This window comes from Petaurus breviceps, unplaced genomic scaffold, assembly GCF_028583685.1.
Source record: "Petaurus breviceps papuanus isolate PSGF00001 unplaced genomic scaffold, PetGlider_PUasm1.0 90205, whole genome shotgun sequence".
NCBI lineage: Eukaryota > Metazoa > Chordata > Mammalia > Diprotodontia > Petauridae > Petaurus > Petaurus breviceps.
Window position 1 is genome coordinate 1,176,717 of NW_027187196.1, and position 17,811 is coordinate 1,194,527.

Here is a 17,811-nt window from a genome sequence, read left to right on the forward strand (position 1 = left end):
CTGAGGTGCATGACCAGTTTGCCAAAGCATGTGGAAGCTTCAGAGAGGGCACCCAACTAATAGCTCCAGCAGGTGGAAAATCCCAGAGATTTGGGACAAAGCTACCCCCTCTGATAGCAGAGTTCTACTGTGGTAAAAAGCTCAAAAGTCAAGTAACTGGGTGGCAACATGAGCAAGCAAGGGAATGAAGGCAAACACAGTGGTCCAACTTTGGATTCCCTTTTCAGGGACAAAAAAGATTGGGGCATGGAAAAGAAGGAAGACAGTGAAGTCAGAACTCCGGTACCAGAAGCTTCAAAGAAAAGAATAAGCTGCTTAAAGGCTATAGAGGAGATCAAGAAGGATTTTGAAAACCAAATAAGAGAAGTGGAGGAAAAATTGGGAAGAGAAATGAGAATGATGCAAGAAAATTTAAAAATGGGGTAATAAGTCAACCCCAAAAGACTCATGATGGATAGAGATTTCTACATCCAGAGAAAGAACTAGAAAGAACTGAGTTTGAATCCAGATTGAAGCAAACTACCTGATCTTTTTCTTTTTCTTGTTTGGTTTTCTTTCCTCTTTCCCACTGTTCATTCCATTTGACACAATTCTTCTTTATAACCTGACTAATGTCTAATGTGAAACTATTTGCAGATCCTATACTTGATTGTATACTGCCATGGCAGGGGGAGGGGTGGGAGGGAGAGAAAATTTGAAACTCAAGGAATTGTGTAACTGAATCTTGCAAACTAAAAGTAAACAAATTAATAAAGATCAAAAAAAATTAAAAAATGAATTCCTGATTCACATAAAAAAAGAAAATTATAATGAGAGTCAACAACCTGACTGAAGAAAACAACACCTTAAAAAATAGACTAACTCAAATGGCAAAAGAGGCTCAAAGAGCCATTGAGGAGAAGAACACCTTAAAAAGCCATATTTTGAGGGGGCTAGGTGGCGCAATGAATATAGCACCATCTCTGGAGTCAGGAGGACCTGAGTCCAAATCAGACACTTAATACTTACTAGCCATGTGACCTTGGGCAAGCTGCTTAACCCCAATTGGCCTCCAAAAACAAAAAGTCGAATTTGCCAGATGGAAAAAGCATCTCAAAAGCTCAATGAAGAGAATCATTCCTTAAGAATTAGACTGGAGCAAATGGAAGCTAATGACTTTATGAGAAATCAAGATACTATTAAACAGATCCAAACAAATGAAAAAATAGAAGGCAATGTGAAGTATCTCACTGAAAAAACCACTGACTTTGAAAAAAGATCCAGGAAAGATAATTTTAAAATTACTGGACTACCTGAAAGCCATGATAAAAAAAGAACATAGAAAACATCCTCCAAAAAATTCTTAAGGAAAATTGCCCTGATGTTTTAGAAACAGAGGGCAAAATAGAGGTTGAATGAATCCACCGATCACCTCCTGAAAAAGATCCCAAAAAGAAAACTCCTAGGAATATTATAGCCAGGTTCCGGATTTCCCAGATCAAGCAGAGAATATTACAAGCAGCCAGGAAGAAACAATTAGAATATTGTGGAAACACAATCAGGATAACACAAGATCTGGCAGTTTCTACACTGAGGGGTTTAAGGGCTTGGAATGTGATATTCCAGAGGTCAAGGAGCTAAGATTAAAACCAAGGATCACCTACCCAGCAAAACTGAGTATCATGTTTCAGGGGAAAACATGATCATTCAATGGAATAGAGGACTTTCAAGCATTCTTGATGAAAAACCAGAGTTGAATAGAAAATTTGACATTCAGATACAAGAAGCAAGAGAAGCATGAGAAGGTAAACAGGGAGAAGAAATCATAAGGAACCTATCAAATTGGAACTACTTACATTAGTACGTGGAAAAACGATAATTATAACTTATGAAACTTTTGTCAGTATGAGAATGGTTGAAAGGAATAGAAATGTATATATATATATATATGTATACATACATATATATGTCTATATAGAAGGGTATATGGGTATATGAATACATATGTGACTATGTGTATATATGTGTACAGGTATAGATAGAGGGCAAAGGAACAGTTGAATAAGAAGGGATGATACTTAAAAGGTGAAATCAACAGGTGAGAGAGAAATATAATGAGGAGATAGGGAGAGACAGAATGGGGTAAACTATCTCATATAGAAGAGGCAAGGGAAAACTGTTACAATGGAGGGAAAGAACAGGAAGGCAAAAGGGAATGAGTCAACCTTATTCTCAATGAATTTGGCTTAGGGAGGGAATGACATACACACTAAACAGAGTATCTCACCCTACAGGCAAGTAGGGGGGAAGGGGATGAGAGGGGGGATGAGGGGGGGGGGGGGGGGGGGGGGGGGGGGAGAGAAGTTGGAAACACCCACTTTCAAAAGGGACAGGATCAAAGTAGAGAACAGAACAAGTGTGGGTGGGATAGGATGGAGAGAAATAGTCAGTCTTTTACAATATATCCACTATGGAAATGTTCTACTTAGCTACACATGTACAACCTATATTGAATTGCTTGTCTTCCCAGTAAGGGTGGGCGTCGAGGGAGGTAGGGAAAGAATCTAGAATTCAAAGATTTAAAATCAAATGTTTTAAACATATATATATATATATATAATTATTATTGTTATTTTACATGTAACTGGGAAATAAAATATACAGGCACTGGAGCATAGAGATCCACTGTGCCCTACATGGGAGAGATCAGATTGGGGGAGGGGATATTCAGTGGGATCGCTGTTTTGGGGTGGTGGGTAGGGGAAAAATGGGGAGAAAATTTGTAACTCAAAACCTTGTGGAAATGAATGATGTAAACTAAAAAATAAAAAAAAATCTTGGACAAAGTAAAAAAAAATGAAAAGGGTTAATGCCCATGATGAAGAAATAAAAGCAATTATTAGGAACTATTTTTTCCAAGTAATATAACAGTAAGACTGATAATTCAAGTGAAATGGATGAACATTTACAAAAAATAAACTGCTCAAATTAACAGAAGAGGAAATAGAATACTTAACCTGTTTTAGAAAATTTAATTAAACAAGCCAGAAAAGAGTTCCCTAAGACGAAAATCCCCAGGACCATATGGATTTACAAATGAATTCTACCAAACATTTAAGGAACAATTATTCCCCAAACTATGTAAACTATCTGAAAAAAGGGCACAGAAGGGGCCCTCCCACATTTCTTTTATGACACAAATATGGTTTTGATACCTAAAGCAGATAGATCAAAAACAGAGAAAGAAAATTATTGCTCAATTTCCCTAGTGAATGTAGATGCAAACATTTTAACTAAAATACTGGCCAGGAGATTACAGCCATGTGTCACAAAGATCATACACTATAACCAGGTGGGGTTTATACCAGGAATTCAGAGCTGGTTCACTATTAGGAAAACTATAAGTATAAATGACAATATCAATAAAAACAACAAAGTCATATGATTATATTAATAGATGCAGAAAAACCTTTAACAAAATACAATACCTATTCATGCTAAAAATACTAGAAAGTTTGGGATAAATGGAACCTTTGGCTAAAACCAAGAGCAAGCACTATATGTAATGTGGATAACATTGAAGCTTTCCCAATAAAATCAGGGGTGATGTAAGGATATTAATTATCACCAGTATTATTCAACATTGTACCAGAAATGATAGCTATGTTAATAGTCAGAGAAGAAAAAGGAATCAAAGGAATTAGAATAGGCAACGAGGAAACAAAACTGTCACTCTTTGCAGTTGATATGATGGTATGCTTAGAGAACCCTAGAGAATCAACTTAAAAACAAGCTGAAACAAGTAATGACTTTAGCATAGTTGCAGGATATAAAGTAAACACATTTAAATCTTTAGCATTTCTATATACGACTAACAAAACCCAGCAGGAAGAGATATAAAGTGAAATTCCATTTAACATAACTGTAGACTACATAAAATCCTTGCCAAATCTGTCAAAACAAACCTAAGGACTATATGAATACAATTACAAAACACTTTCAAAATATTACAAAGCAAAGACAGACCTAAACAACTGGAGAAATATCAATTGTTCATGGGTAAGCTGAGACAATACAATAAAAATGACAATTCTACTCAAATTAATTTTCTTATTCAGGGTCATACCGATTAAACTACCAAAGAATTATTTTATAGAGCTAGAAAAATATTAATAAAATTTATCTGGAAGAACAAAAGGTCAAGAATATCAAGGGAATCAATGAAAACAATGTGAAGGAAGGTGGTCTAGGAGAAGCAGATTTTTAAACTATATTACAAAATGGTGATGAAGAAAACAATCTGGAACTCACTAAGAAATATAGTGCTGGATCAACGGACAGATTAGTTCATAATCTGCAGTAGTAAATGACCACAGTTAGCTAGTGTTTAATAAACCCAAAGATTTAAGCTTTTGGGGTAAGAACTTGATATTTAATAAAAATTGCTGGGAAAACTGGAAAGAAGTATGGCAGAAACTAAGCACAAACCAACGTGTCACACCACATACCAAGATGAGGTCAAAATAGAGAAATGATTTAGACATAAAGGATGATAGCATAAGTAAATTAGCAGAGCTAGGAAAAATGCGCTGGTCAGATCCATCAATAAAGGGAAAAATTTATAACCAAACAAGAGATAGAGAACATGACAAGATGTAAAATGGAAAATTGATTACATGACATTAAAAAGCTTCTGTGAAATAAAACTATTGCAGCGAAAATTAGCAGGAAAAAAGGAAATGGCAGGGATTTATAGAATTTCTCTGATAAAAAAACTCAATTCTCATTATATAGGGAATTTGGTCAAATTTATAAAAATAAGAGTCATTCCCCAGTTGATAGCGAAAGTATATGAACAGGCAACTTTTAGATGAAGAAATTGAAGCAATAAATAGTCATAAGACAAAATGCTCTAAATCACTGCTGATTAGAGAAATACAAATTAAAACAACTGAGATTATCACCTCACTCCTATTAGATGGGCTAACACTACAGAAAAGGAAAAGGCAAATGCTGGAGAGGATGTGGAAAAACTGGGACACTAATATACTATTGGTGAAGCTGTCAAATGACCTAATCATTATGGAGAACAATTTGGAACTAAACCAAAGGCCTATACAACTGTTCCTATCCTTTGACCCAGCTTGGTTGAAGGAAATGGAGATTTTGAACCTGGAGAAGTCTTAGATGGGGGTTAGGGAGAGAATTATAATTTTTTTCTTATCATGTGAAGAGCTATCACTTGTTCAAGAAAGCAGACTCATTCTCCTTGGCACCAAAAGGCTGAATTAGGCGCAAGTGGTAGAAGTTATAACAAGGCAAATTTAGGTTTTACATAATCAGTCAATCAACTATGTAAAGAAAAAGTTATGCTAATAATGGGAGGTGTCCAAAAGTGGAAAAAGCTACTTTGGAAGAAGAGGATTCTTCCTTAATGGAGGTCTTGCAAGAAGGACTGGACAATCATTTGTGAAGAAGTAATTCTTATTAAGGCTTAGGTTAGTGCCTAGACACTTTATAAATGCAGACTGACTGACTGAGGTATATATTGGATTAGATGACATCTGAGGCCTCTTCCATTCTGAAATTCTGTGATTTTCATTTTCTTACCCAGAATTTTTTGCATCTCTGACAGCCTCCAGTTAATCTATGCATATTTTCATATTTATCTCTAATCCCTTCCACTGAAAGGGCATTCAAATAAAGTCCTCTATTTGCAAGAGAAACTTTTTGACACAATTAAAGGCAGTCACTCATATATCATTTCAAGGTACAAAAAGGAAATCATATATTCAACTTTTCTTGTAAGTGTTGTAGAAATGTAGGAGTCAGCCTTCATAGTGAAGGACACTAAACACAAATTTCACAAAACTATCTTAGAACTATTTGTTCAATGTACAATGTAACACGTACAATAGTTTTAGGTACCATAATATACTCAGAGATAACATGTATTTCATGCTGGAAAACAAATCATTGCTCTTAATATAGTCCTGAATGACTGAATTAAGAGTTCAAAAAAGGAAAAAAAAACCCTTAAGTTAATCAAGCTATCAATTAAGCTATTGGATATTTTGAACATGTTAAATCTTCTCTATCCTCTCTTCTCCCCATTTCTATATGAATTTCATAAGTTGAGTCACCACACTTCTTACCTCTCCTTGTTCACATCCTCCGTCAACAAAGTTTACTATATCACACAAAAAAGGGCCCCCTTGCCCATCCTGCATGGCATCAATTTCTGGCACAAACACCTAAAATACAATGTGATCAATTTCAAAGCATTTCCCTTGTATCTGATGAAGTAATTACTGCAAAGTCAATCACATTCTCATTGAGTTCTCCATCTTACATATAGTCAGCAGGTTCATTTGGACATTAATTGTGAACAAAAGTGAAAGTTTTCTCTGTATCTTGCTGTTTTTTTACTTTGTGCTTACCAAAATTTAAGAGGAAAGATCTTGTTTAAATTATACAAGATAAAAAATCTGATAAACTGCATTATATCTTCCTTAAGTTTCTTGCTTCATTATATATTTTTTATTTCCACATGGGACACTTTCCTCCCCTGGCCACCCCCACCCCCATTTATTTATTTTTCTTTTATTCTGCTAAAATTATATTACCTCTGGACCACTAATTGTCACTGACAGTCTCCATAAAAACTTCTGATGAATACACAATGTCTTATTCCTGAGCAATAAAAAAATCCTAAATTACTTACAATCATTATTCCAAATGGAAAAATTAATTGTAAATAACTAGAAGTCAATTAAGGCCCAGTTCTGCCGGGTAATGCAAATCTTTTATAGTTTTGTTTCAGTTAACTGCCTCATTAATGATTTATAGATGTGTATACAGCTGTGGGAACCATAGCATTATCTAATGCACTCAGAGAATAATTACATATGAAAAGAACTCCAGAGCTCAAGGGAAAATCTCTGAAATTACTTACTGCCTTCACTTCAACCATATTAAAATGCAAAGCATTTAGAATTGGCTGTGATGTTTTATCATGTTTTGGACTCATAACATTGCCAATTTTTTAAAAAAAGAAACACTGGAAATTTCCCCATCTAAGAAAATGTTTGCACTGTTCTTCAGTACCCAGCATGCACACCCATCAAGGCTTAGCAAACAAAGAAGTAAGCAATTTATTTATTATTTAAGAGGCCAGTTCCTAACCTATTTCTACTCTCTTCATGTCTCTGTTATGTGTGAAGAATCAAAATTCTGCAGCCAAACAATTTATGTTCCAAAAGCATGGGAAGGATTATCCAGGATTACAGTGCATTGAAAAATGAGAAAACAACCAGACCATTTCCACCACCTCTCCCATCTGTTTCCTACCCATTAGTTGTTTCAGCTGTATGGAGCCAAGGTAGAGGCATGGACCCAGAGTCAGAGGACCAGGGTTCAAATCAAGATTTCTACCACTTCCCACTTCTATGACCTTGGGCAAGTCAATACTTCTCTTTGTGCCTCACTCCCCTTACGTAGAAAATGTTGAGGTTGAACAAAATTGCCTCTGAGGTCACTTCCAGGGCTTAGTTTAAGATGTGAAGGTGATTTGTACTTGATCCACTCTTTTCCTGTGGTTATGACTTGCAGAAGCAGAAAAGGTTCTGGCCAAAAAATCTGTCAATTATGAACCACATCGCTTCTCCTTCCTTTTAGTTTTCATGTTCTCATTTGGGTAAATGGGATGATAATATATACAGTGAGTGTTTAATAGATGATTTTTGAATAACATACCAATCCCTACCTCCCAGGACTGTTCTGAGGAAAGTACTTTTTAAGTGGTGCTTAAGATACCACTTTAAATGGTATCAAGTGGTATAGAAATGTGAGCGATGATGATGATGATGATGATTATCATTATTACTATTGTTGTTGGTTGTAAGTATATACAAGAAACATTCCTTAAAAGAGAGCTTAGTGTCCTAGGGAATTAGAAGAAGTTTCCAGTGAACAGCTGAAACGTGCAATGAGCTGCATAAATTTCATTAGATAATTGGATTTTCCCTTGTGTGTTTGTGCCTTGTGGGGTTGCTGGTGAAGGGTCCATACTTCCAAGCATCCAAGGAAGCAGAAGGAAGAACTTGGGAAACAAAGGTAAAGCAGGCAGTCAGAGTTCATTGCAATGGCCCCTTAGTACACATATTATCACATAGAAATTCAGGTTTTAGAGTTGTTTTTACAGGTATTTGGAGGGGTCTGGGAGAGATCTCAACCAAGTCCCTCCTTTTACTCAGCTGTGTCAGCCCTCTTCCTCATCATTTCTTAAATGAAACTTATGTTTTTGAAATGGTCAGTTTACCATAGCACTCAGCCATAAGGATTAGCCAAGAGAGTCACTAAAAATACAACCAGGGGTGAGGGAACTGGTTCCAAGCAAATATGGAAGACAAAACAATGTTGTTATGGCCTACAGAGGGCATGCTATGATTGTATTTCTACCAGGACCGTGTAAAACGATGTCTTACCAAGTCTGAGTGGGTCTCTTGGAGTGGTCTACATTGACAACATCTTGCCTTCTCATCCCCTTCTCTCCACTCATATCACCTCTAAACTAAACAATTTCAACAACCTCCTAATTGAGTTCCCTTTCACTGCCAAAATCATTTTCCTTACGTGCAAATCTGATCATGCCACTCCTCTGACTTAATAAATTCCAGTGGTTCCTTTATTACTTCAAAGGTCAAATACAAACTCCTCCAAAGTTGACAGGGTTAGGACAACATGACTCCAACCTACCCTTCCAGCCTTATTATATTATACATGTATTATATATTATTCTTTCAGTCTCTTTGTTTTTTGCTTTTTGGAGGGGGGAAAGCAGGGCAAATGGGGTTAAGTGACTTGCCCAAGGTCACAAGGCTAGTAAGTGTTACGTGTCTGAGGCTAGATTTGAACTCAGGTCCTCCTGACTCCAGGGCTGGTGCTCTATTCACTGTACCACCTAGCTACCCCAACTTCCAGTCTCTTCTTGAACTCTATAGTCCAGCAACACTGGCCTCCTCTGTTTCTTGCACATGATCCTCCATCTCCCAACTCTGTCCCTTTGAATGGGCTGTGCCCCATGCCTAGAATGCCACCTCTCTTCAATGCTACCTTTTAGAATCCCTAGTTTCCTCCAAAGCTCAGCTTAAGCACCATCTCCTGAGGCCCTTCCTGATTCCCCCAATTCCAAATCCAGCTGCTAGTGCCTTCCCCTACCAAAAACTTCTTGTATTCAAGTATTTCATTCTTCATATACTTACAGACATACATGTCATCTATGCCACCTTTCTCAAGGAACACATGTGTTCCTTGAAGTCAGGAACCATTCTACTTCTGTTTTGGTGTTCCCAGGGCCTAGCACAGTCCCTGGTTCATAACCAGTCCTTGGTTAATGCTTGTTGATGGACTAGATTACCAAAATGAGAATCTAGATTCAGAAAGCTATCCAAAGCTAGAGTGAGTTCAACTTGTGGGTTCCAAGAACCACTTTCACATAGAGGGGCTAAATGGAAAGGCTGATAGACGATAGCTCCCAGGGCACAGATATACACCCCTTTTGGTGGACCTCAATTTCAGCAGGAGTTAGCAGTGTGACAGGGCAGCCAAAATGCTAATGCTATTCTTCACTGGCATGGTGTTCTGAACAAGGGAGATAATGGACCCACAACACTCTGTCCTGGCCAGGTCAAACCCTGGGTACTGCATTCAGATCTGGATACCACACTGAAGACCATAGCAAACAAACATCAAAGCATCTATCCAAAAGAGGTGAGCATCATGGTGAAAAAAACTAGAAAAGAAAGTGAACTTGGGAATATTTAACCTAGAGCAGAAAAGATTCAGGGGAACAGGGGAGGGAAATCATACTTGTCTTCAAGTACAAAAAGGACTGTCATGTAGAAGAAGGAATGGACTTATTCGGTTTGGTCCCAGAGAACATCCCTGGAAACAGTAGGAGAAAACACCAAGGTAAACTGACGGCTAGATGAAGGGAGGGAAAAACTTCTTATAAATGACAGTTATCCAGAAATAGAATAGGCTCCCTCAGAGGCCAGATTGGTTGACGGATACATAGACAACACATTGAATACAACCATTAATAAGAATTCATGGATTTGGGGGGCCCAGGATGGTTAGTGAAAAAAAGCACTAGATTGGGAATCAGATACTGCGTTCAAATCTTGGCTTAGTCACTAACTGTACAACTGTGGACAATCCTCTTCACTTCCTTGGGGTTGGGCTAGAGGTCCCTAAGCTTCCAGGAGCCCCTTCTAGCTCTAAGTCTACAATGCTGTGATCTTAGGGGGCTTCCCCTCGTGGAGAGGCCGGACACTCCCTTGCTGAGGATGTCCCAGAGGTGATCCTGAGTCGGCTACAAGTCAGACTTGCAACAGCTAAGGTTTGTGTTGGCTCAGATTCTGGGAGTCGGTTCCCTTGCTACTCTGTTTGAGGAACATTTATCTGGTTTTGCAATCTTGTGTATATGAATTCTACTTTTTATATTTTATTAATCTTAGGCATTTACTAATTCACTCATGCCTCAACTCACTATCTAGAATTCTCTTCCCCAAATGTCTTCTCAAGCTGGAGAAACCTCTTCCCTGACATTCTGCTTTCCTTCCTAGTGACTACTTTGCCCCAGTGGCAATCCAGCCGTGTTCCACATTACTCATATGCAACTCACTCTCTTAACTTCTCTTTTCTTTAGCAGATACCTTATCCTTCTCTCCCCATCTCCACTTTCAGGCTTCCCTTTAGAATGTAAGCTCCCTGAGGGGAGAGACTCTTGTTTATTTACATTAGTATCACCTGCATTTGACATGATGTCTGGCACATGGCAAATGCTTTAAAAATATTCTATTCATCCATCCAGCTATCTATATCTATGTCTCCTCTTTATTTCCAAAAATATGCACCACAGCTGACTCTTTAATGTCAGAATATTTAAGAGAAAAACAATTTAATTTTTCTGTGGCTAAAAGAAGGCGTGAAACTCTGCCTAGTGTGGCTAATGTACAGAGTAGTACCTATATGCAAAGGGGCAAAGAAAAGTGCCCAAATGAACTGAATCCCCACTACCTCTGTTAGAGGTCCTCCCCTGACAGGTCTCAGGTGATTGGGAAGCACCTGGTAACTGATATGCTCTGCTTTTCTGTGAAAGAGGATGATCGAATGCACAAGTGACTGCTAAGGATATAGAATCTAATAATGGATCCAATTAGCCTAAGATCACAAATTTAAAATGGGATTCTGTGTTGTCCCACGAGGCCTGAGCTTTCATTTAAGCCTTCAGTATAAAACTAAATCAATGCATTTCCTCTGTTCCATAGCCAAACCCAGGAGTCTTATTAAAACAAATGTATTTATAGGAAACAGGCAGGATGGACAAGATGACCAATATGTCTTTTTCATCTCTGATTGCCATAATTAGGTGACAGATCTTTTCCATTTGTTCACATTAATGCCATATTGGGTTATATCAAAAGATCAAAAATGATACAGTAGGAAGAAATTGCAATGGTAGGATATTAGTGATGCAGAGGGTAAGCCCAAAATGAAATGATAATAATGAAAAATAAATATAAATGATTCCAAAGAAGGCATTACACATCTTTTGGTCTGAGGCCTCAGATAACATTTCTAACATCAGTCTCCCGTAGGAAGTCTGTACACTAGGACACATCTCATTTTGTAAGATCTACCACTTCTAAGGAAGCAAAATGTTCATGCTTTCAAGGGTCACAGACCTTTATACTTCACAGCAGCACAAGATGGCATTATTTACCATGAGACTTTCTCATTAGCCATGGGCTAATAACGTCCTGTCCTCATTTTATAACATCTCCAGACACAAACCCAAACCCTTTATAACTAGATGGAAAGAAGTGGCTCTCTGACTTAACTCCATAACCAACTCCCAGCCTCTGACACATGGTACCTTTGGATTTTATATCTCCAAAAGTTCAAAGGGTTTTCACATACAAGAGTCCCAACAGTCATGACACAGTTGGCCCAAAGGGAAGAATGATGAGCAATAGATGTTACAATGCAGAAAATCTCAGCTCAGTGTCCAAGGATTAGCGCATTCTAAAAGTAGAAGGTGCTGCCTCACAAATAAATGTGGTTCCCCTCAAGTGGGGGCTAAATGACAACTTTTAAGATGTGGTGAGATGTTATTGTAAAGGATTCCTTTGGGTACCGGTTGGATTAGATGGCTAGGGCGGTCCTTTTCAAAGGAAATTCCGAGATCCTGTGACATAGACCAGCACTGATGGATGTCATTTGCCTACCAGGAGCAAGAACTTTTCTTCAACATGGAGAACTCCTTACGCTGACACACATACCAACTCACTGATAACCTAACAGAGAAATCTTCAGAGGGTGTCTGAGGTTCTCATAGGTTGACTTACTCAAGGTCAAGTAGCATTAGAGGAGAAATTTGGATTCTATTGATACCCCTGAATCAATTGTCATTCATTCGTTCATTAATATTTTAGCTTTCCTCTCCCTCCCTCCTCTCTGTTTGTATATGTATGTGTATGTCATGTTGCCTCTCATATGTACATGCAAATGTATATGGGAAGCCGCATGCCATACTAGATAAAGAGCTGACCTCAGAGCAAGTAAGAGTTGGCTTCAAGTCTTGCCTTTGAAAGATATTGGCAACATCCCTTAACTTCTCAGGCAAATTACAGAACATGTGCTAACCTGAATTGATAGGAGGAATTTCCTCACAGGGAAGTTCTCTAAAGTAAGGAAATCACAGGCCTGGTCTTCCCCGTCCCCAAAACTGCCAGGCACCAGGAGGCTACAAAGACTAAAGTAAGCATTTACCCATTTGACTGTAAATAGAAAGAAGGGACCCAAAGAAGCATCCTTCACCTCTCAGTATCTGTACTGGCCCTAGCACAGTGTCTTGTGTACAGTGGATCTCAACACATTAGCAGTGACTGACAGCACAACAAAGGAAGTGGAGGTGAAGGGCTGTCACTTTCTTATTTTTTCAACTGGTTCTAGGGTCATAAGGGGAAAGATCTTACTCTTATACTTTTTAAAAATGATTATTAGTAGGGAGAAATAATTAATAATCTTTTACTCACTCTAATATAATTTGGCCACAGTGTTGCAAACAGAGAGAGAGCCAAATCATCCTAAAAATCAACGGCAGATTGTAAAGGGCAGGAGATTGTGAGTCAGAGGACCCTAGGGCCAAATCTTGGCTCAGGAGATCACAGGTTTACAATGGAATAATTATGATCAAATTATAATTGAGGCCAGAAGACCAGCAGATCATCAATTTAGAGCTGCAACTCCCTCCTTTAGAAATGAGGACACTGAAGTCCAGAGTCAAGTATACTTGCTCAAAGTCTCCTGAGTGGCAAGAGGCAAGCCAGGAATCAGCTACCTCCAAACACCACTCTCTTTCCTCTTCCTCAAGCTTCTACCTATTGGCTGTGCAACACTGGCCCAGACAACTTCCTTTCAAGACTTCAAAATCCTCACTTGTAAAATGAAGAGGTTTGGTGAGGTGGTTTCTGATTAGAATATTCAAGTTCGGATGCGGTCATATCAGAATTGTCCTTGTGGGCCGGCTAGGTGGTGCAGTGAGTAAAGCATTGGCTCCAGAGTCAGGAGGACCCGAGTTCGGTTCCGGCCTCAGACACTTAACACCCACACACACAAAAAAAACTAGCCATGTAACTTTGGGCAAGTTACTTAACCCCAACTTCCCTCCAAAAAAGGCAAAAAAAAAAAAAGAATTGTCCTTGTGATATTGTCACCACCTACTTATCAGTTCCTTAGATGCAACACACCTAGGTCAGGGAATAAAGAAAGTTTCCCATTAACTTTTCAACATTTCAGTTCTCTATTTCTAGACCTTTTCACTCTAAAGCTGAAACTATGTATAAATCTAATAGGAAAACATTACTCTACCTCACATTTGACCAGGAAATTTAATCAATTGGGGAAAAAAGTAGATATTCCTAAGCCATGCTTGACCAACAAAATTAAAATTTTCCTCAAAAGAGTGAATACTGTGTCAAATTGCTAATTAGTCTCCCTCCATAGCTAAGTTCTATTTAAATTTGATCAATAAAGGAAGATTAGGATATACAACCTGGAGAGCCCCTTACCCCTCTTGGGAGCCATAGCAATATAGTTGGCTACCAATATCAAGTGGCCCCAGCAAATCTGTATTAGACCATCCAGGTAACACTTACACAGAGGGCTGCAAAGCCGCACAGACTTATGAATCAAAAAGTGGTTCATCATCTGATATCATAAATTATAACCTGAAATCTATGAATCTTAAAAAAGATAAGAAATTTGGTTTCAGTGAATTTGAAGTTAGAGCACCTAGATTTGAAATGTATTTTTTAGGCCATAGAGTGATATAACATCCCGATGATTAGGGGCGGCTAGGTGGCGCAGTGAATAGAGCACTGGCCCTGGAGTCAGGAGGACCCTGAGTTCAAATCCGGCCTCGGACACTTAACACAAAAACTAGCTACGTGACCTTGGGCAAGTCACTTAACCTCAACTGCCCTCCAAAAAGCAAAGCAAAGCAAAGAAAAAAAAAACATCCTGATGATTATGACAATGGTGGTGGTGGTGGTAGTCATCCAGTCACTATTTAAGGACTTCCAATAAGGTTGAATCCACTAACTCCTAAGGTAGCAGTTAATGATGTAAACAAATTAATTTGCATTTTCCTGGTTCTTACCTGCTCAGTGAAGCACCTTAAAAACACCCTGACTATTCCTTAATCTACTTTTTAAAGTTTCGTACTTTAACCTATTCCTACTGAAAAGGGAGCAGAACCATCTCTGGATAAGTTTCTTGGGCTCCAAGGAATGAGCTCCAGTTTCAAAACCTCATGCTAGATTTTACCATTCCTGACACATATCATCCCCTTCTCTTTTCTCCCTTTCCCAGCCAAAACTGCTCAAGAAGGCCATCTAGATTGAGCTCCTCTCCTTTCTCTCTTCCAAACCTTTGGTTTCTGACTTCATCATTACACTGAAACTGTTCTTTCCAAAGTTATCAGTGACTTCTTACCCACTAAAACTAATGGACTTAATTCACTATTTTTTTCCATGACCTCTTGGCAATATTGGAGAGTTGATGCACTTTGCTCTCCAGGTACTTCTCTTCCTAACTTTCCCAGTCATCTATGTTCACAACCTTGGAGTCTCCATTATCGACTCTCTCTCTTGGCCCTCTCTCATGCCTCAGTTGTCAAATTTTGTCATAACATGTCTCATTTTACATCTGTCTCTACAGTGTTGCGTGGTTGCTACTGTAGTTTAGGCTCTCATCACCTCTCTCACCTAAATCACTGCAATGCTTTCCTAATTGATTTCCCTACCTCTGGTCTCTCCTGTCCCCAAACCATCTTTCCTGAGCCAGCCAAAATAAAGGTTTCTAAATTACGAGTTTAGGCAATGTCAGTTCTCTATTTAAGAAGCTTCAGAACTATGCCTAGAGGGCTACAAAACCGTGCATACCCTTTGAACTAGCAATAATACTACTAGATCTGTATCCCAAAGAGATAAAAAAAAATGGAGGAAGGACCTATTTGGTTTTTTTTTTAGACAAAACTCTTTATTTTACACATCCCTTAGCAATCCTTCCACAACCAGCAGCCCAGGGGCCTCCACCAGTCAGTCTCACCACACCCTCTGGGCCTCATGTTCCACTTCCCGCAGGGTGAGCATGTCCCCCTCCCGCACGGGGCCCTTCATGTTGAGAATGATGGATTGGCTCATGTTGTCCATGAACTCCAAGCGCACCTGGGTGCACTGGCCCTGAGAACCAGTCCTGCCCAGTACCTTGGTAACCCAAGCCAGCTTGATGGGCTGCACGTGGCCAGTGTCCATGATGGCGGCGACAACAGAAGGGAGAGAGATGAGATCGGAAGGACCTATTTGTTAAAAAATATTGATAGCCACTATTTTAGTGGTGATAAGAATTGGAAATCGAAAGGATGGCTTAGGGAATGACTGAAAAAGTTGTGGTATATGAATGTAATGGAATATTACTGTGCTATAAGAAATGATAAGCAGGCAAATTTCAGAAAAAAAAACTGGAATGACTAATATGAGTTAGTGCAAAGTGAAATGAGCAGAATCAGGAGAACACTGCATACAATAACAGCAATACTGTACAATGACCAACTGTGAAAGACATAGCAACTGCAAAGGACTCATGATGAAAAATGCTATCCACCTCCAGAGAAAGAGCTGATGCTGTTTGAATGCAGATCGACGTATATATTTTTCACTTTCTATATTTTTTCAAGTTTTCCCCCCTTTAGGGATCTGCATCTTCTTTCACAACATGATTAATGCAGTAATATGTTTTGAAAGAATGAACACGTATAACCCATAACTAACTGCTTACTGTCTCAGGGAGAGGGAGACGAAGGAGGGCTAGAGAAAATTTGGAACTCAAAATTTAAAAAAAAAAGCCAAAATTTGCCTTTACATGTAACTGGGGAACAATAAAATACCATTAAAAAAACACTTCAGAAGCCCTCTTACTGCCCCTAAGATAAAACCAACTCTTTGCTTGGTTTCCCCCTCAACTGAAATTACTTTTAGTTTTTGAAAAATTTTCTGGTTTTACTGTGAATTTAACAATCAACAGACAGAAGAGATTGACAACAAAAAAATCAATAAAACATTTTTTCAAGTATCTCAACATAATTGAAAAGGAGACATAGAAGAGTTTTATTACTAGTATGTATACCTTGTTGAATATATACATATGTGTATGTATAATACATATGAATGTACATACATATGTTTATATATACACATGTGGGCAGTTATGTATCTCAGTGGATAGTGCACTGGGCTTGGCATCAGGAAGACAACTTCATGAGTTCAAATCTAACCTCAGATACTTGCTAGCTGTGTGACTTAAGAGTCACTTAAACCTAGTTGCCTCAGTTTCTTTATCTGAAAAACAAGTGGGAAAAGGAAATGGTAAACTACCCTAGCATCTGTACCAAGAAAACCACAAAATGTGGTCAATGAGAGCTGAACATGACTGAAATGACTGCAATACAGGCATACATACAAACATATATGCACATATATGCATATATCTATATTACCCAGTTAAGCATATATTGCCCATTATATACAACATTATCCATACATTCATATATTTATGGACTGGACCTCTGATTTCATTAGTCTAGACAATTCCTGAGGGGAGGAAATTCCCTGTACCAATAAAGGTCTGTACCTTCTCTGCAGTTTATACTCTTAGAGAGTCACCTGCACTGAGAGATTAAGTGCCTTGTCCAGGGTCATATAGTTAGTCAGCCAAATGGTATTTATCAAATGCTTACTAATATGCAAAGAAAAGCACAAATTAATCTGTCCTTAAGGAGCATTTATTCCAATGGTGGAGATATGTAAATAGTTAGAAACATACAGGAGATAAAGTGAGTAGATAGGAGGCCATATGTAAAGGTAAGGTATCATTAACAAGGGAGACTGAGAAAGGCCTCCTGTAGAAGACAGGCTTTGAGGTGAGTCTTAAAGGAAGAAGTAAAATGAGAAGAGAGAATATGAGACATGGGGGACAGCCAAGGCAAAGGCTCAGTGGTGAGAGATGGAGTCTCCTGGTAGAGGAATGGCCAGTAGAAATAGATCACTGAGAGGTGGCTAGATGGCACAGTGAATAGGGCACCAGCCCTGGAATCAGGAGGACCTGAGTTCAAGTCCAGCCTCAGACACTTAACACTTACTAGCCATGTGACCTTGGGCAAGTCACTTTACCCCAACTGCCCTGCCCTCCCCCCTCCAAAAAGCA

At 38.6% G+C, this 17,811-nt stretch overlaps 1 protein-coding gene and 1 long non-coding RNA gene across 2 annotated transcripts in view; both read right to left on the reverse strand.

The window, feature by feature from the left end:
• LOC138176827 (uncharacterized) overlaps positions 1-17,811 on the reverse strand; it is a 231,994-nt gene that overhangs the window by 94,491 nt on the left and 119,692 nt on the right. The gene's annotated exons all lie outside the window — the stretch shown is intronic.
• On the reverse strand, positions 15,577-15,891 carry LOC138176819 (small ribosomal subunit protein eS28-like). Its single transcript, XM_069107719.1, has one exon. It carries the CDS (start codon positions 15,861-15,863, stop codon positions 15,654-15,656), a length of 210 nt encoding a protein of 69 aa, XP_068963820.1. The 5' UTR covers positions 15,864-15,891; the 3' UTR covers positions 15,577-15,653.

Excerpts from the sequence above, each read along its gene's own strand:
- LOC138176819 (XM_069107719.1), bottom strand. The coding sequence starts at position 15,863 with ATGGACACTGGCCACGTGCAGCCCATCAAGCTGGCTTGGGTTACCAAG.